This window comes from Physella acuta, unplaced genomic scaffold (genome assembly GCF_028476545.2).
Source record: "Physella acuta isolate Inbredline_101_S28 unplaced genomic scaffold, ASM2847654v3 ptg000063l, whole genome shotgun sequence".
Taxonomy (NCBI): Eukaryota; Metazoa; Mollusca; class Gastropoda; family Physidae; genus Physella; species Physella acuta.
This window is the reverse complement of record NW_026731583.1, coordinates 690713-712007: the sequence shown is the minus strand read 5'-3', so window position 1 is coordinate 712007 and position 21295 is coordinate 690713. Positions and strand designations below refer to the sequence as shown.

At 36.5% G+C, this 21295-nt stretch overlaps 3 protein-coding genes across 3 annotated transcripts in view; 1 reads left to right on the top strand and 2 right to left on the bottom strand.

The window, feature by feature from the left end:
* LOC131950641 (zinc finger protein 436-like) overlaps window positions 1-964 on the bottom strand; it is an 88293-nt gene extending 87329 nt beyond the window's left edge. The window contains exon 1 of the mRNA XM_059312856.1: window positions 653-964. The gene's annotated coding sequence lies outside the window, so the exon portion shown is untranslated. The remainder of the gene's footprint in view (window positions 1-652) is intronic.
* Window positions 965-6545: 5581 nt separating this feature from the next.
* LOC131950635 (SCAN domain-containing protein 3-like) lies at window positions 6546-7055 on the top strand. Its single transcript, XM_059312846.1, has one exon. It carries the CDS (start codon window positions 6546-6548, stop codon window positions 7053-7055), a length of 510 nt encoding a protein of 169 aa, XP_059168829.1.
* A 2102-nt stretch (window positions 7056-9157) lies between these two features.
* Window positions 9158-21026, bottom strand: LOC131950626 (inactive pancreatic lipase-related protein 1-like). The gene is made up of 11 exons (XM_059312832.1): window positions 20979-21026; window positions 20593-20754; window positions 19473-19575; window positions 18974-19142; window positions 17848-18036; window positions 16598-16706; window positions 14247-14363; window positions 13017-13133; window positions 12574-12666; window positions 10025-10047; window positions 9158-9409 (listed from the first exon to the last, which is right to left on the bottom strand). Exons 2-11 carry the CDS (start codon window positions 20657-20659, stop codon window positions 9281-9283), a joined length of 1116 nt encoding a protein of 371 aa, XP_059168815.1. The 5' UTR covers window positions 20660-20754; window positions 20979-21026; the 3' UTR covers window positions 9158-9280.
* Window positions 21027-21295: the final 269 nt, after the last annotated feature.

Below are 21295 nucleotides of genomic sequence, written 5' to 3'. Positions count from 1 at the left end.
GGGGAATTATTTTTAACATATAGCGAATGTAAATGTTATGATTGAGTTGCCCACTAGGTTATCAAACTATCAAACTAATGATAACTTAGCTTCTTAAAGATGGACATAGTATCAATTATTTTTTTACACTAAACCTGAAAATATTAGTTCATGTGGTGGATAATGTTATAGTTATAGACCTAGACCCGATAAGCTAAATTAGAAGGATTCTACTAAATATTTAAAAGGGGTTTTTGGAATTACTTGAAGAAACATTGGAGCCAAAAATCACCACCTTGATAATAACCAAGCCACATCGATATGTTACAGTTATAATATAACTTAGGCTTAGGCCTATAAGTATAATCAGTATAAAATGCTTTTAGTTACAATTTGTTACTCGTATCTCTCCCCCTCCCTCCCACTGATATTATCAGTATGAGTATCACTATCAGTGATCAGTGTTTACGATTTAATAACCCACATTAATGTGGGCAAATTTCAAACATCGTCATCCCCAGTGTGATCGCCGCCCCGTTTTCTTGTTTAAAAAAATCTTGACAAGTGGAGTGGAGGGTTCGAGTTCAGTTATATCAGTAGCATATTGAGGAGGATTTAGATCTATGTTTTGAAAAGTACAAAAATGTTTCCTAGTTTCATTTAGGCTATGTACCTGTTTTTAAACAATTGAATTTAAAAAATTCAGTCATAAATGAAGACTAGCGATGTTTCCAACAGATGCAACCATGCTCATTTCATTTACTATAGCAGCCATCTTGTTTATTTTTTTTATTGTTACGTAACTTATAGCGCTAGATTCAGGGGAAGCCACTCTAACTTACAGATGGCCGCTTTTTGTATAGATCTAGTACTAGGCATACTGCCTAGCTTCGCTTAGGTTTTCAAAAGCATTTGATAATTTGAATGCTAATTATCACGATGAGGTGTGGAGTGCTTAAATTTAAACAGTAATGCTAATTTTAGAGAAGATGGGTAAAACCTTAGTTTAGCGTCGGTTATTATTCCGGAATCGTATAGCAGTTTAAAACAGTAAAACAATGCCAAAGTCTGTCACACACTTCCGGAATTCACCGGAAGTACTGTAAACCATACTTTATTTTGGCGTCATCTTTTATTTTTATCAAGAATGTTTAAAATTTGGATAGATTTATTTTTGTAATCATTTTTACATTTTGTAATCGTTTTTACTATTTTCGTAATCTAGATTTTTTCTACTTGGCCTAGCAGCTAGATATCTAGCTAGATCTAGTTAATTAATGGTCGCAAATCCGCTGCAAGCCAAAAACATTAATTAAATTATTAAATTTGACTTCATTAGGCCTATTTATATTTATATTAATATTGTTTTTTTTTTAAATTTTTAGATCTACTAATTTAAATCTACTACTATATTTATTATTGTTTCCTTTTGTCGATTAAACTTAAAAAATTAAAATATTAATTTACTACAATCGACTTTCAATTTATTTATATTTCAATGGTCAAATAAACCATGGTTTACCGTAACTCTAGTTACCGAAACTCAACAAACATTACCCGATAAAACTAAGGTTTTACCGAAAATGTTTTTTAACATCCGTTTTCGGAGAAAATATTTGAAAGTACGCATTGTATGACAAAAATCGAATTAGAACTACAGTTTCCATGAACAGTATAGTATATCTCATAATTTATATTACATTGCCTTTTAAAATAAATTTATTTATTTAATTTGGATACGTAACTGAATTAACAACTTAATTTTTTACTAAAACAAATGCTATACTTCGTCATTTTCTGTTTAAAATAGTATTAGTATACAATTATTTGAAAAATAATAATTTTAAAAACGTTACCTCCCTTGAAAACTGAAAGTATGACGTATATCTTTGTTTACTTTTTTAAACAAACAGTTGCTATGCTTATATAAGAAATTACGGTATATGAACATATTTAACACTATAATGGCTGTTTCCGACGGGAATAAAGTTTTTTTGTTACCCTCCAGGGTCGGTCTACGACGTCACATAATATTAAGGGGATCGTTCGTCAATTTATCTATATATATCTCATATAAGGAGAATTTCACTCACGGTCATCTTTTAGCCCTCGTCGAGGGATTTGGGTCTGACCAACAGTTTTCCATACGGCCTAGTCATCTATAGTAGTGTATGCAAAAACTTAGCATGATGTACAGACGTTAAGTAATCTAAAAATTAGGTTGAAATTTCCCTGTTTTTCCCATAAAATACAAAGATTATATAGGGAAATACGACTGGTCAGTTTTGACCCATTTCCCGATTTTTCCCGGACATGGCGAGTTTTTTGTGCGAGTTTTTTGTGACACCCCAAGGCGTTCTCCTACCACCTCACAATATTTCAAGGGGGGTCGTCGGAGGAAATTTTTTTTCGTAATATAGCCCATATAAGGCGCCGGTCAGTCGAGGTCAGTTTTGACCCCCTCTCCGTAGACTTTTCGGCAAACCGTCACCGGCCCTCGTGTTCTATCGCCCCAAGGCACCATCGTGCCAAATTTGACGCGCCTGCGGCGCCGGGATGACTTGACCACTTTGATTTATATATATATATATATATAGATATAGCAAATCTTGCTCGAAAACACTGCTGTTTAAATTTATTTTTTTGCCTATATTGATATATTTAGCCATTGATTTAGGTTTATTATTCATTTATCTATTATATTTGACACAACTATATCACAATATAGTTAGACTCATATAAATTCAATTTTCATCAAATTATAAAAAGAATATCATATATCTGTAGAGCTTTAAAAATGCAATCCAACAGTACCAATTTTATTAATCTAGCATAATTGGTTGATTAAATATAATTTTTTTAGTGTCGCAAATAAAATATATAGAAACGCGATCATAAACGCAGGTAAAAAGTCAAATTCACTTGTTTTAAAGCTAGTAAGCAAGAAAAGACATGATTCTTTCTTACTATTGAAATCAGTTTGTTTATACCTACATTTTTTTTACACCAAGGTGAAAGTGAAAGTAAATAGTTTATATAAATTTATAAAATGCCATTTATATAATTTATTGAATGTTTTGTGATGAATTTTCAATTGGAAAATACCGCATTTGGAAGCAGAAAGGTAAATTCTACAGATCAGATGTTGTTTGGAATGTTATAGATCTATATCAAAATGTTTGTTTAATTAAGTCCGCCCATTTCTGATGGGTACCGGATATACATTGGGGAAATTAAAGGTAAAAAGTAAAGGCGGCTGTGAATAGTGCTGACCACACGGACAATCACTTCATATGCCAAGGTCAAGAAACATGAACTCTACTTCATCTGCCAAATATATTGCTTGGTCTACAGAGGAACCTTAATTAATGTTTACAGGGGCCTAATAAAATTGAGTTATGTTTGTAAAAACATTAGGCCTAAGCTTTAAAAACTTATTTTGGTCAATATCGGAAACATGAACTCTACTTCATCTGCCAAATATATTGCTTGGTCTACAGAGGAACCTTAATTAATGTTTACAGGGGCCTAATAAAATTGAGTTATGTTTGTAAAAACATTAGGCCTAAGCTTTAAAAACTTATTTTGGTCAATATCGGAAAAAATAAAAATATTTTCGACTAAATGAGTTGAAAAAATCTTTGAATTTGTGTTATTTAGAATTGAAGCTTTCTTTCTTAATTACAAGTTGTATTAATTTCAAACCTTAATGTAATTTCTTTTTAATTCAGTATTAGCCTAAATGTAAGGTATGCTACAGAATTCAGATATTACCTATGGTTTTGTGGTTTTATATGTTTATAACATTTGTATTTATGAAATGACCTGATGAACTTATTAAGCAAACTGTTTTATTATTATGTTAATAGGCCTGCAAGTTATAAGTACAAAATATAGATACCTAATCACCAGAGTTTCTTCCAGGCATCTCTTCGGGAAGGGGGGGGGGGGGAGAATTTTTTTTTACCGAACCCCCCCCCCCCCCCCCCCCGAACGACATAAAATTTATATAATTTATATAGAAAATACATACTTTTAACAGTGTCCGCCCCCCCCCCCCCCCCCAACGAAACTCAATTGCTCTGCGCATAATAGCTGCATTAGGGTTAGGCCGGTTAGGGACAGGGTAAGTGTTAGTGTAACACCGAGTTTTAACCCCACCCCCCTCCTACCGCTCCCCTCCCTCGTCCACTTTCGACGAATCCCCCCCCCCCCCCTTTGTAGACGTCTATAAATATTTAGTAGACCTCTCAAAACATGCTGCAAAGATACTTATTCATTTACACACCATGTGTACATTAACTGATAATGTAATATAGGGATTTGATATTTTCGATAACATCTAGGTCTATCACTAGGTCTAAATAAGAATTTGGAGTTAAACTTTTCCAAGATGTCCGTAAGTCCAGAGGCGTAGCTAGGGAGGCACCAAAAGGGTCAGAATATTTTTTTTTAAGCTGCAGTTTTGAATTATAAACAGTCACAGTTAAGAAATTTAACGGCTACAAGCTTTTACATACTGATCTGTTTCTACATTGATTGTGTAAAACAAATACCCTTACGAAACAGCGACCGGCAAAAAACGCTTTCCATTTTTATCTCGACCGGCGGGGGGGGGGGGGGGGGGGGGGACTTTTTCGCTGATTAAAATTGGAAAAATGTACACATGTACACTAGATTGGTGAGTAGATTTGTATCACTTATAATAGAAGCCAATTGTATAAAAGTTGGTTGTGCACTGTGTAACCGTAAATTTTTTTAGTGAGGTTAAAACACGCTCTACCAACTTTGTCCAAGATGGTCGGGGGGGGGGGGGGGGCTTTTACAACAAGGTTAATAGAAAGGATTTACACCGGAACGGTGAGTAGATAAATCGTGTAACAGTTAGAACAGAAGCAAAATGTATTAATGTGTAATGTATGATTTCACTAGCGGGTTTTTTTAAATGACGCGATTAGTCCTTTTTACGATTCTTAGGATTCTCTCAACTTCACATGATAGATCAGATAATTATACAGGATTGCATTACATATTGCCTGGATCCATCGTTTTAAAGAGAAATGAAGATCAAGGATTCTTGTGTCGCTATTTAATCAGTAAAATAACATAAGTTTGAAGCGTATTGGGGGGGGGGGGGGGGGTCAGAGCCGGCGTTGTCATCTGTATTGTATTTCACTGCTTTGATTGAAACCAATTACTTACTTTTATAACAAAGAAATAAAACTGTACTAATGTAATAAAGGAAATCCGCCTTTTACGATTATATCCTATTTAATTAAATATAATTGCTTATCTCTAATGGCTACTAACTCCCTTTCCCCTCCCCCACCACTCCCTACAAGAAGATTTATACACAATGAGTCGAAAGTTGGTATATGGCTAGGGGTGAAAGAGAATGAGTGGAAGTCCACCTTTCACCCTTTTTTATCAGCAGTGTTCCCTCTAAGCTGCGCGGCTGCGCGGCCGCGCAGCACTTACAAATATGCCGCGCAGACAAATTCTGACCCCGCGCACAGATTATCAGAACGTCGGGCGAGCCTAATTCACTAGAAAAATTGTGGCCAGTGGTTTGAATTAAGCGACATTTTTAGTGCCTGTTTTGTTAAACAAACAGTCTTTGTGTTTTGTGACATAAATAGAAACCCCGGATATAATTGACTGGTCTTGACCAAGCTGATACTTAAAGTTTCTGACCTCGGTTGTCATAGCACAGGTCTAGTTTATGACTTGCCTCTCACCTGAGCGGGGTACCGATCTAATGTCTGGGTGACACTCCCTCTGCTTGATTTAATGGTTTACCCCAAAACTGACCGCAGCACTGACACCTAATACCTGAAAGGGATTGCGGCTACTAGCTGACCATGCAAGGTTTTTTTTTATTGCCACTGCCCTCCCCCATCTCCCAACCCCACCCATTTCCTTGATACTTTGACGATTTAACCAAGTCAGATGCAAATTCTACGTTACTAAATGTGGATGTGTTTATGCTGTTTGGTTTAAGGATTTATATACTATATATCCAATTCTTGGGATCATTACGTGCACCTGGATCGAACTGTTTCAGTGTTCACAAACTGGTTTGGTAAATAAGGAATAAAAGTTTACTACTCTGTGCTATTTGAAAATGTTGAAAAGAAAAAATGTGTGTAACAAGCGGTAAAACAATGCAGCAAAAAAAAAGCGAGAGGTTCGTTTAAACTGGAATGGCTCAAAGTTAAAGTAATAACCGATACGCCCGATTCAAAGAATGTTTCAGTTGAATTAGAAAGCATCTACGAATATTCAGATGAGATTGGACTGAAGTGTAAGTTCTGAGCTGCTAGTACTTGTAACAAAACCAACAAAGACAACGAATTTGTCACAGGAAAGCGTTGGGAATCATGGAAGCTTGACTACTGTAAACGTCGTTTATTGTCTCGTGTTCACGTAGAAAATGTTGCGATTGTGTACAACCGCTCAAATGAGACTGGTCTTAAAGTCTGCTGATTGAAACTAACAATGAGCGAGAAGAACGAATTGAACAAAATTAGCGCCAGCGTTCAAACGAGGATCAAGTTCGAATCCTAATGGATAATGTTCTTCTCGCCATTAGGATGAACGCCTCGATGCTGTCGGTACAACTGATTCATAATCACATGTGGAAGTATGTTTCTATACCAGACAGTTGGCGAAGTAAGAATTACGCCTTTGAGTTTGTTGAAGCAATCAACGAGGTGGTTGTAAAGAACATACTGACAGAACTTCGAGTAGCATCGTTCCACACGCTTATAGTTGATGAAAGTACTGACATAACTGTACATAAAATGCTAATCCTTTATTTTAAATTTCGTCCAGTCAATTCTTTATTCTACAAAACCGTTTTTGGTGGGATAATTCAGCTTACTGCATGTGATGCCTCAGCTCTGGAGGCAGCCATAACACAGTACTACACTGAACACCAACTTGATATGAACCGCATGGTAATGATAACATCAGACGGGGCATCGGTTATGTTAGGCCGTAGGAAGGGATTAGCTGCTTTACTGAAGGCTAAGGTACCCCATCTTGTTGAACAGCACTGTGTTGCTCATCGATAAGACTTGGCACTTTCTGACGCTTGGAAAGATGTTCATTTGTTTAAAAATAGCGAGGTTCTCTTACGCACGGTTTACATCCTATTTAAAAGTTAAAAAGGGCGCACTTGAAGAATTGGCCAAGGTGCATGATATGGATGTAATTTCTTTTCGACCAATTCATGAAGTTCGTTGGTTGTCACGTCACTTTGCTGTCAGTGCTTTGGTTAGAAATCTTGATGTTTTAGCTGCCTACTGTGAAGAACAAGTCGAAGACTGCAATGATCCTGTTTGTTGTTATGTTTTGAGATCATTTAGAGATCCCTTGTATCAAGTTGCTCTTTATATCGTTAATGATGTATTGAATGAATTAGCTAATCTATCAATGTTGTTGCAGCGAAGTAATTTATCATCTATTGAAGCACATCAATTTTGCATTTCTAAAATACGCAAATTAGAAGCACAATACCTGAGTGAAGATATTTATTGGAATGATAAAGCCAAGAATATTTTGAATGAAAACGTAGGAATCGACACAAGACAAATCACACAGTTTATACGATCAGTCTGCGACCATTTAAATGTAAGGTTTTCAGCAGATGAACTGCAGTTTTGGTCAGCTTTTGATCATACTGGTTTAAAAATTTGTGCATTTGAGTTTGGCTTCAAAGAGATTAAAGAACTGTGCGGAAAGTACAAAGATGTGTTACAAACAAATGAAGAGTCACTTATCACGCAATACAATGACTTCAAATTTCAGATCAGCGAAAAACTCAAATCAGGTTTAGTAAATTCACTATCCGAAATCGCAGGAGTTGCTTTAAACGATGAACAAATTAGCTCACTGGCAAAGTTAATTGACATATGCTGTACTTTTCAAGCATCCAGCGCTGATTGCGAGCGAGGTTTTAGTCTTATGAACAGCATTAAAGTGCAAGCACGAAATAGACTTTAAGCCACACATTTGGGAAATCTAATGCGAATTAAATTATATCTAAATGCTGGAGAGGATGTGGATTTAAACAGAGCATATAAGGTGTGGAAGCAAGGTAAGGTTAGACGCGAGAAATTGCAATAAATGTCCCTGAAATGTTAGCTAATTTTGTTTTCAAGTCTGCTTTTTAAAGTGGTTAACATGTAAAACTGATGTATTTGTATTACCTTTATGGTATTAACATTATTAACATGATTGCATTGCACTAACATAGTAAGTCGACCACATAACCTGTTGTATAAATATAACTCTGAAAGTTTCTATTGTGTATTTTATTTTATTTTAATGGGATTCGTATCTTCTTTTAATTGCATACGTTTCACTAGTCCTACACATTATACTATTAATTTATCAAAATGCATGCCTTCATTACTCTGCTTAATTGTAAGCCTAAATATACATATTAACTTGCCCGAGTCATTTTTAGCACCGCGCAGTCTTGGTCCTTAGAGGGAACATTGTTTATCAGTCCAAAATTGACGCAACTAAAACGCTTAAACCTTTCCCTTTCCTCCAGCCACCCCCCACCCCCCCCCCACCTTAACACACTGCCGGTTGAGTTTTTCAAAAGTAGAACTCACCCCCCCCCCCACTCCCTCACGTCAACGACGGACAGTTTTTTTTTATTAATATGTAAAACGTAAAGTACCACCTTATGTAGATAGGCCTAAATGAATGTTTCGATCTAACACACTACTAAGTGCTGTCCAACGCTTGCTCTCCGCATCTTTCGTAAGGCTTTGATACACCCTTTTTCATGTTTACGTAGATCTAATTTAAAAAAAAAAAAACAATTATGTTTTCATTACAGATTATTAGATTTTTGTGAACGTATAGAGGAAGGTTTTGATTTAGTTGATAGTATAACCAATCCTAAATTCACATAAGTTTACCAGTATCAAAAAATTCCATGCAAATATACATTTGTGCCTTTTATTCCTGAGACTTTCTTCCTACAATCCTGCTACCACCCATATATATATATATATATATATATATATATATATATATATATGGGGACGTTTCCATGATAAGTGATCTTATGACAAATGATCTCAGGGACAAATGATCTCATGGACAAAATATATCAGTACAAATAATGTCATGGACAAATGATCTCAGAAAAAATTAATTTTGAACACGTTTATCTTTACTAAGACGTCGATTAAATATGTAATGTTAAAGATCTCGAAAATCCTTCCACAAATCTATTACATTCTTTGCACTCAACATTTAAGACAAAAGACTTGCATCATCAAGACGTGCAGAAAGGTGCAGCACCATTTGTCTTGATGTAATATTTGCCTGTAGCGTTCTTGTTGGTGTCAGCCCAGAATCCCATGTTGGCACAACCAGATGGACCACAAGTGGTGCATTGTCCTGACTGTCAGATGACATATTAACAATCATGTTATATATATATATATATATTTATATATATACATACATATATATATATATATATACATGTATATACATATACATATATATACATATAAATATACTTATATTTATATATAAGGCCTACATATATATATATATATATATATATATATATATATATATATATATATATATATATATATATATATATATATATATGCACTTTATATACAGATAATTATATATAGAGCCTTTTTTTCTCTATCTATCTCTCTCTCTCTCTCTTTATATATATATATATATATATATATATATAATGTTCAAAGGTGCCTATTCATAGATACAATTGTTCCATATGCTAGTTAGAAAATGGTTTGTGATGGGGAGAGAAAGCACACAGTACATAGTTGCAACAAAACATTTGTATGTCGTCGTGTATTTAAGCAGAGATTATGAAAAAAAAATCCATTAGAAAAAAATGACAGATAGCATGCACCTTACAATAACACACTAAAAATGTCGACGTCATGTAGCAATTATCACACCTACACCAAAACAAACCTCAACCCGCCCCTGAGATAGCGGCAGTGATACATGTTCCATTCACTGGACCTACTTTAAATTTGTCCTCGCTATCACTAGGTAGTCCAAACTGAAATTAACTATTGATTGCAGACTTCTGGAGTGAGTATGTCATGAAAGAATTTTTAACTGTAAGGTCTATGCCACAAATTTTATAAAAATATCTCAATAAATAAAAAAGTTATGCGATTTTTAAAAAAGCAAAATTTGGTAAAAAACTGATTTTCAAAAAGTGCCATTTTTGAGAACCCATATTTTTTAAACTAAATAACATAGAAGTGTGGAAATTGGTAAAGTTGCTGCAAAGTTTGTAATATATATGCCCAATTTTTTTCAGTCATCTAAAATGAGTCTTTCAAGGTAAAAAAATAATTGAAAATGACAAAAATGCGTTTTGGTCACTTTTATTTTCATAAAAAAAAAAATTCAATTTTTTTTTTTTTTTTTGCTTTGGAATAACTCTAAAATTATTGTGTTGGTAACATCGACGTGGAAAAATGTGTTAATTATTTTCAAAAATCACATGAGTTAAAATATTATTTTAAAAAATACCACAGTTATCTAGTGCAGGACAAACAGAATCAAAATTTAGTAGAGTAAATGTAATGTAATGTAGTTTAATAAAGACGTGATGCTTACAAGTGATGCAGCAGTTGATGCCACATGCTTTGGTTTCTTTTCAAACCTGATAACTGCTTTGGGGGAACCGTTTTGGGGGAACATCTTTGAACGTCTTGTTTCCCTCAACCTTGATCTTGTGGAGCATCAAGAGTAAGTAATATGTTTTGGGAATTGTAGGGGGGAGGGGGGAGTGGGGTCTTGGCCTTCTTCCCTTCCCTTGTAAGGAAAGTTCTGGATAGGCCACCGTAAATGTCTCCAGCTATGGAACGAACAATTGATTTAGTGATTAATAAAATATAATTAAATTTACTACTAGACTATTGTGTAGGCCTACTATTTGTCCTATGACTATAACTGGAAACATATGAAAAAGCCTGAAAACACCTTTTTGTTAAAAGTAATTTATATTTTTTAATATATATTTTTAAGAGTAATTCTACTGAATGAAATTTGAAATAATCGTTGCTTGTCCCACAATGGTTGAGATATCCAATGATGAAGATGCCATACTGTGGTTCTCAACATCCTATAGGACAACTTAACTGTCCTTCATTGTTACTATTATATGCATATAAAATAAATAAATAATGAGAAATACTACTAGTACTACTTACACTTACAACTAATATAACATTTAAAACTAAGTCACAACATGTACAATCTTAATAAATTGCACAACCATCTAAAAATTGATCTGGTACATTTTATTAAGGAGACTGGCGCAGACCATTTCACATTATTCAGCAGGGGAATCAGAATCAGAGTGCACAACAGAAAATAAAAAAAAATTATCACATTAGTCCTTCATATTTAGTGTCTTTTGTTTTAAATACATTGATAAAAATGTATAGTTATTATAATTATAAATTTCTTTTGTGTTTCATTAGTATTTTATAAGTATTTAACCTTCGTTCCCTGTAAATAATTGAGTTCGTCCACATAGTAACCAGGATAGTCTGGTGGCCATTTTGAATTTGTCGATTCATAATTTTGACGTGATAGTCCAGATAAACTGTAGTAATACGACCCTATCATTGATCCCAGTCAATAGATTTTAAAGAATTAGTAAACACTAGCATCTAATAGTTAAGTGCATCCATATTTTAAGTCCCTAGAATGTCCTGAATTAAATAGCTTCACGTCTAAACACACCCTGTGTACAAGCGTAGTTCACCCGCTAAAACCGTGGACTTGTAGCGTTTAAATTTACATTAATAACGTGTACTAATTAAACCAAACTGACATTCAAACTTAAAATTCATTTATTAAAATGGAAATGAAACTTTAAAAATGATACTTACAACTTGTTTGAAGGCTCTAGCAAGGGTAAAATCCGTTTAGCATCATCGGTCGTCAACCTTTAAAACCGTTCGGCGAGCAACTTACTCGGGGCTGAAAGTCGACTCGAGGGTTATATGTTTATTGGGGGTACGGCTTCGCGACCGTAAATCAGAAATACTTGAATTTACAACACAAAGTAGTTATAAAACTGAACTTTACATCGGTGTAAAAATTGAAACAGAATTTGTTTGTTTCCGTGTATATATCGTCATTTAAAGTTTAAAATCTGTATTTTTTAAATGAAATAAACAAGTTATTTTTTTCAATTTATACATCGAACGATAGCCTAGAATTCGATCTTTAAAATGACATTAAGATTATGCTTCTACGATGCTTCGTCGCGAAGCCGCGACCAAATAAAACAGTGTGGGGTCGATCGGTACACGCAAAACGGTGAAATTTGTTGACGTAACTGATACTTTTCAAACAAATATAAAACACATTCAAACATGTGTTACAGATATAAAAATACCAGATTACGACAGATAAAGACTTAAACTTTATTGACATATAATTTTTATTCTTATAGGACAACTAGAAGTAGTGAAATTTTTTTTTTGAAAACCGCAAAAACTGACCCTAAAACGCACTTTTTCGCCAGTTTGGACTACCTACTATCACACGAGTAGCTGGTGAAGCTACAAACAGAGTTGATGCTCTCTTTAAAAAGTTTGACTGCACGGTTGTGGCTGCAGGTCATTAGTTCATTAGAGCCTGAAGTTAACAAAACACAAATAATGAATTGTATCAGCCTCATGCAAACAACACTTAAAGATGCTATTAAACCAGTTTACCGCTAATTAGTTCCCTTTATTACTACATCTAATGATTCCATTAAAACAGTTTACCGCTTGTTATTTACCATTATTACAATACCTAATGAGGCTATTAAACCAGTTTACCGCGTATAAGTTACCATTATTACTATACCTAATAAGGGCAGTAAACCAGTTTACCGCTAATTAGTTCCCATTATTACAACACCTAATGAGGCTATTTAAACACTTTACCGCTAATTAGACCCCACATCACACAATACCTAATGAAACCAATAAACACTTTACCGCTAATTAGACCCCACTGCTCAACAGAATTGATTGTTGACTGGCTACATCCTGGCTGGTTGTGACCTAAATTTGGGTAGAAGTCGACGCGACCTACATTCTGTGTTATGCCAAAATCTGGAATAAATTAGATCAAGTTAACTTTTGTTTATTAAATTCTCGAAAATCTAACAAATGGGCATATACACCAACACTAAGGGAGAGAAACAAAATAATTAATTATAAAATAACTATTAGACATACACATGTCAAATATGTACAGTGATAGTAATGATTCTACAACTTTAACACGTCGTATAATTTGTTGGGTAAAATTAATGAAAAAAATGTTCTAAAAAAATATTTACTAATAGATTCAAAAGTTATTAAATTTATTGTAAGAAATTTTCATAACCCATGCAGAAAGTATTTAAAACGTGGCATATAATCTCCTGACAATTTTGTTACATTAATTGATGTTCCAACGTCTGAGATCTGTAAATTATACGACAAATTAGGCAGGTGGGGTTATATTCTCACAATCGTGAATAAATATAGACATATAAAGGCCTAGGTTTGGGGTGTTGTGCAAAATTGATAGTTCGTCCTAGGTGCCGAAATAGATCGCTACTATTCTGTATATCACCATCTATAGTTTATAAATGATAATCAAAGTTATTAATTTTTAGGTACTCTTTGATAATGATGATTAAACCTTTTGCGCCTTTTCTTGGCAATAATACACACTCTAATTCCCCAATGATATTCTTTAATTTTATTTTGTCATCACTGAGCATAGAATGTTTTTAATAAACCTCTTTGTTTTGTAAAATAAATATAATCGTATTTTTAAAAAAAAATCGCAGTGGTCGAGAGGATAAGAGTATGAGTCGCAACACAAAGGTACGAAGTTCGTAAACCGGGTCAGGTAAGGCGCGTCGACTAGGGACAGTAACCCATCCAGGAGAGACAACTCCAAAATAAAAATAAATCTGCCTTGTAGTTTGTTCTTGGTTAAACAAAGGCTATGGAAGCAAATCCAGAAAGAAAGGCTGTTTCAGTCGGAGTAAACGGGTCATTTGGCGCATGATGTAATACAAATAAGAGCATATTAGAAGAATAATTATACGAAAAATTAAAACATAGGTTTTTGGGATTTATTTTTTAAATTAATTTATATTAATATTTTGTCCGTATAATTTATGTTAAACATTTTGTAGCAAAAAAAAAAAAAATTCGTAAAATATTTACGGAAGTTGATTAGAGAGCCCATGTCTGAGTGTATGACGTCAACAAACATGGCGTCCGTTGGGTCCAGTCTCACTTCCGCTGGCGTGCCATCAAATTCTGGGCCTGCTGGGTCCAAACCTGGTCAGATAAATTATGAAGCGGTAGAAGTAAAGCACACAATACTTCGCTACTGGCATTACCCTATGTTCTATGCTGCGGCATGTGTAGAGGGGGTGTATTTGAAACTCGCGAACTCTTTTTTACAATGACGTGGCTTCGAATAATGTGTTTGATGTAGTTTACTTATGTATCTATAGTTTTAATCGTGTAGTATTTGCAATTTGAAGTTTTATTATTTTAAAAATATTTCCAATAAATTTTTAGTTAATGGGCCCTATATGCTGAAAATATACAATCTGTCAGTCTATATTTATTGTGTTAGGCTGATTAAAACCTATACTATCTGCCAGGCTAATTAAATGTATACAATCAGTCTATAATGTGTTAGACACCATCTAACATGATATCGTCCATACACTAACAACCATTTAACAGACCAAACTCTAAACCCCCTCTCACCAACCTACCTGGAAACCTCCCCACCCACCAACCTACCTGTAATCCTCCCCTCTCACCAACCTACCTGTATGCCTCCCCACTCACCAACCTACCTGTAACCCTCCCCACTCACCAACCTACCTGTAATCCTCCCCTCTTACCAACCTACCTGTAATCCTTCCCACCAACCAACCTACCTGTAAACCTCCCCTCTCACCAACCTACCTCTAAACCTTCCCACTCACCAACCTACCTGTAATCCTCTCCACTCACCAACCTACCTGTAAACCTCCCCACTCGCCAACCTACCTGTAAACCTCTCCACTTACCAACCTACCTGTAAACCTCTCACCAACCTACATGTAATCCCTTCACCAACCTACATGTAAACCTCCCCACTCACCAACCTACCTGTAATCCTCTCAATAACCTACCTGTAAACCTCCCCACCCACCAACCTACCTGTAAACCTCTCACCAACCTACCTGTAATTCCTTCACCAACCTACCTGTAAACTCCCCACTCACCAACCTACCTGTAAACCTCTCCACCTACCAACCTACCTGTACACCTCTCCACTCACCAACCTACCTGTAATCCTTTCACCAACCTACCTGTAAACCTCCCCACTCACCAACCTACCTGTAATCCTCTCACCAACGTACCTGTAACCCTCCCCACTCACCAACCTACCTATAAACCTCCCCACTCACCAACCTACTTATAAACCTCCCCACTCAACAACCTACCTGTATTTCTCCCCACTCATTAACCTACCTGTAATTCTCCCCACTCACCAACCTACCTGTAAACCTCCCCTCTCACCAACCTACCTGTAAACCTCCCCACTCACCAACCTACCTTTAATCCACTCACCAACCTACCTGTAAACCTCCCCACTCACCAACCTACCTGTAACCCTCCCCACTCACCAACCTACCTATAAACCTCCCCAATCACCAACCTACCTGTAATTCTCCCCACTCACCAACCTACCTGTAATTCTCCCCACTCACCAACCTACCTGTAAACCTCCCCTCTCACCAACCTACCTGTAAACCTCCCCACTTACCAACCTACCTTTAATCCACTCACCAACCTACCTGTAAACCTCCCCACTCACCAACCTACCTGTAATCCTCTCACCAACCTACCTGTAACCCTCCCCACTCACCAACCTACCTATTAACCTCCCAACTCACCAACCTACCTGTACACCTCTCCACTCACCAACCTACCTGTAATCCTTTCACCAACCTACCTGTAAACCTCCCCACTCACCAACCTACCTGTAAACCTCCCCTCTCACCAACCTACCTGTAACCCTCCCCACTCACCAACCTACCTATAAACCTCCCCATTCACCAACCTACCTGTAATTCTCCCCACTCACCAACCTACCTTTTAAACCTCCCCACTCACCAACCTACCTGTAATTCTCCTCACCCACCAACCTACCTGTAATCCTCCCCACTCACCAACCTACCTCTAAACCTCCCCACTCACCAACCTACCTGTAATCCTCTCCACTCACCAACCTACCTCTAAACCTCCCTTCTCACCAACCTACCTGTAATCCTCTCACCAACCTACTTATAAACCTCCCCTCTCACCAACCTACCTGTAAACCTCCCCCCCACAAACCTACCTGTAAACCTCCCCACTAACCAACCTACCTGTAAACCTCCCCACCCATCAACCTACCTGTAAACCTCCCCTCTCACCAACCTACCTGTAATCCTCCCCTCACCAACCTACCTGTAATCCTCCCCACCCACCAACCTACCTGTAATCCTCCCCACTCACCAACCTACCTGTAATCCTCCCCAAACCTGGCACCCTCTCCCCAGCGTACCCTGCTGTGTGAGCCCCCAGACTGTGGCCGATGATGTGGACATGTTTGGGCAACAAGTTAAACTTGCCCTGTAACGTGATGGTATGGTAAACAAAACAACAACGTTAATTCACCGATATAGACTTAAAAGATTTAGAATACAATTTAGTAAGATGCGGGGGGACATGTCCCCGGGCGCCGACCTTAGGGGGCGCCAAAATGGGTTGGAAAAATAAATTGAAAGGTTGAGGGGGGTGCAAATTGAAAGTTTGAGGGGGGGGGGGGGTGCAAATCGAAATCTTGAGGGGGGGGGGGGGCTGCAAATCGAAAGGTTTGTCCCCGGGCGCCGGGAAGTGTCGCTACGCCTCTGTGCACGATTCGACAGCATTTTAAAAATAAATTAGCCTAAATGTTAAACATAATAATTGTTTATTGTTTTTCTTAGATATAACAAAATATGATAAGCAGACCGATATTTGAATTACTTTGAGTTGATTAATGAGAAGACCTTCACATTACAAATAGTTTATTGAGTTCACATTTAATTTACAATGAGATTATTAATGAAATGATATTTAACTTGCAATGAGTTGATTCATGAAAAGATCTTTTACCTACAATGAGTTGATTCATGAAAAGATCTTTCACCTACAATGAGTTGATTCATGAAAAGATCTTTCACCTACCATGACTTGATTCATGTAAAGACCTTTGACCTACAATGAATTGATTCATGTAAAGACCTTTGACCTACAATGAGTTGATTCATGTAAAGACCTTTGACCTACAATGAATTGATTCATGAAAAGACCTTTGACCTACAAAGAGTTGATTCATGAAAATACCTTTGACCTACAAGGAGTTGGTTGATGAGAAGACCTTTGACCTACAATAAGTTGATTCATGTATAGACTTTTGACCTACAATGAGTTGATTCATGTAAAGACCTTTGACCTACAAAGAGTTGATTCATGAAAATACCTTTGACCTACAATGAGTTGATTCTTGTAAAGACTTTTGACCTACAAAGAGTTGATTCATGAAAATACCTTTGACCTACAATGAGTTGATTCTTGTAAAGACTTTTGACCTACAATGAGTTGATTCATGAAAAGACCTTTGACCTACAATGAGTTGGTTGATGAGAAGACCTTTGACCTACAATGAGTTGGTTGATGAGAAGACCTTTGACCTACAATGAGTTGGTTGATGAGAAGACCTTTGACCTACAATGAGTTGGTTGATGAGAAGACCTATCTGTGGCCCCACCAGTCGGGTGTTGGCTGTAGCTTGAGTGTATATTGGCACCGCCCCAGCCGACCAGTCCACCAGAATAACGTTGTAATCTCCCTTGGTCAGAAGCTCTTCTTTCATCTCCTGCTCTGTGAAAGCATAAAAAAGCATATAATTTATTACCATCTACATAAACAGCGTTTCTTTCAGGTATGTCTTCCAGAAAGGGAGGGGTGGATGTGATCCCCGAAGCATGTTTACCACCCAGCAACAATAGTTTCAGTTGTTACCAGTGGCGTAGCTAGGTCGGGTGTCACCCTCGAAATCGAAAAAAAATAACATATTTATATAGAAAATCTTGCTTCAACTTGAGTCCACCTCATCCCTCATCAAAATGTAAGTGTGTCCTAACAAAAGTTTTACCCCCCCCCCTTCCCGGATAATAATTACTGCAAGAAATGCTCTTCAGATGTGCTTTTAAAATAGGTAAAATGAAAACCAAATTATCGCTATACTGGACTGCATTGTAAGGCGATTCCACATATGACTGCTAGGCTGATAGTCCCGGTGTTTCGGGTACCTGACTTATGCAAGAGACACTACTGGTAACCAGTGTTTCTTCCGGACTCTTTTCTCCGGGGGGGGGGACTTGCAGAGTTTCTGCCAGGCATCTCTTCGGGGGTCTCTGCCCCACCCCCCCCCCCCCCCATGAAAGTCTACCGCCCCCCCCCCCCCCCGGAGAAAAAAGTCTGGAAGAAACACTGGGCACTTGATATTTTTGGGGAGACGGATAACATTTTCCGGGGGAGTGCGGCGAGGCACTGTGTATATTTTCCATATAAATTCAATTTCGTTGTTCGGGGGGGGGGGGGTAGATTGTCTTTGGGGGGGGGGGGGGTGAAGAGATGCATGGAAGAAACTCTGGTGATGTCATGGCCAGACTTGAACCCCCCCCCCCCCCTCTCCCAGACTCTACCTCTAGGCCACGCCGATACTATTCCTCTAAATACAAATATCAAACGTCGATGAATTCAACTGTTTCGGTTGTAAAGGCTGAATGGAGTTTATATTTACATCACAAATTTAACGCTATAAATATATTTTTGTAAAGCTGATGTCTGACCTTAGACCACGTGGTAATCTCGGTACCATCGAGGAATCCATGGATGACAAATTTGGTCGGTCTGGGTGAAAAATCTGGCCAGGTTGTCTGGAGACTTGTTTTCACATCGACAGCCTCAAGGTCTAGCGGTGTGGCTCGCTGTGTACGTGTGTACAGGCGGAATTTGGTCCTGGATTTTTAAAATAGCAAATAAATTGAGAAAGCTTTTAAATGGTGAGTCTGCGGTAAGTGGTATGGCGAAAAGGCGCGTAGTCGCTTACTTTAAATCCCGATTTTTAATGATTTTAGGTCTTTTGGCTTGGTATGCATAGGTCCATATATATATATATATATATATATATATATATATATATATATATATATATATATATATATATATATACTGTACTTAATGTATCTAAATGTTGAATGTTTGATTCTTGTAAGATCGGTTGAAATGAATTCACGTCAGTCTAACAAAACTACATAAGTAAACTTATTTAACAATGAACGTTTTTACTTGATATTCGAAGGCGACTGCGGGACTAGACCCAAGGGTCTCTGCCAGGTGAAGCCGAAGGGTGGGGTGTTGTAGAAACATCCCAAGTCATTGTAACAGGTGCCTAGGTGATAGATATTCACATAGATATTCACATAGATATTCACATAGATATTCACATAGATATTCACATAGATATTCACATAGATATTCACATAGATATTCACATAGATATTCACATAGATATTCACATAGATATTCACATAGATATTCACATAGATATTCACATAGATATTCACATAGATATTCACATAGATATTTACATAGATACTCACATAGATATTCACATAAATATTCACATAGATATTCAAATAGATATTCACCTAGATATTCTCATAGATATTCACATAAATATTCACGTGATGTTTTAGTGCAAGCATCGCATTTCAAATGTCACACACTTACACATGTCAATTATCACACTTTGACACAGATTAATGATCACACAACTAAACAATTCAATGATCACACATCTACACGTTGATAATCACACATAGCAACAATCAATGATCACACATATACAGGTCAATGATCAGAAATCTACACCAATTAATGATCACTCATCTACAAAAGTCAAATTAGCTTTGCAGATCTAAGTTAATCTTAGTGCAGCTTTTATACTATACGAGCCGACCCGCGACGTAGCATACGCCGCTATCTAGTTGTTTTATTTTCTGCTTATCAACCATTCATAATTTGTGAATTCGACACTACCCCACCCCTCTGGCTCCCCCCCCCCCCCCCCCCCCAACCCACCCAGCCCAGTGAAAGCAGCCGTTTACAGACGACAATGAAAATAATATTATTATCTCCCTTTACTTTCAAATCGTTTAAAAACTAAATTATCTGCCCCTAATAGCCGTCACTTATTCGAACCGGCTCTACTATTGTAAACATTCGGGGTGAACCATCGCTCACCTGACAGGTGGGGGTGAGGGTGGTTGCTAAGCTGCGTGGTGTCTCGTATGGTCCCCATGAAGAGTATTATATATGTATATATCTATATATATATATATATATATATATATATATATATATATAATATACTATACATAATACTCATGAGAAACAGTAAACTTACCAAAAAGACCAGCGACTGCCTGACAGATGAGACTAGACGATACCAGAAAGATAATAGCTATCAACATTATTTGCTGGTGTTGCCTCTAACTGTTTGTTTGTTAGTTACAAGTAAGAGATAGATGGATGAGCTCTGTGGCTAGCGACCTAACAATACAGCAGGCTATATGACAGATGAGATCGTGGAATGTTATATTCATTCAACTAAACAATTTATGTATTTTAAACAAGCACACATACACACCATATATATATATATATATATATATACATACATACATATATATATATATATATATATATATATATATATATATATATATATATATATATATATATATATATATATATATATATATATATATATATATAACAAACTTTACAAACCTATCCTGGTTATAGAAAGTAAACGAGTTTGTTTTCTAATTCAATTATATCCACTCCCTATATAGTCCATCCGTTTCTAATTCTTTGGGCCACACGCTGATAGAAATTTTACACAACGTCTTGTGTTACTAATGCAGTGCAGCAAAAACGAGATTTAATTATTAAGTCCTAATGCAAATGATGGATAATATCTGTAACAATATCATTAATTAATTAATGAAATTGATCTTTACTTGGGAGGTGGGCTTAGAGTTTAGCTAGGATGGGGGGTGGGGGAGGAGAAATATACATTAGATAAAAATACAATATGTAGATCA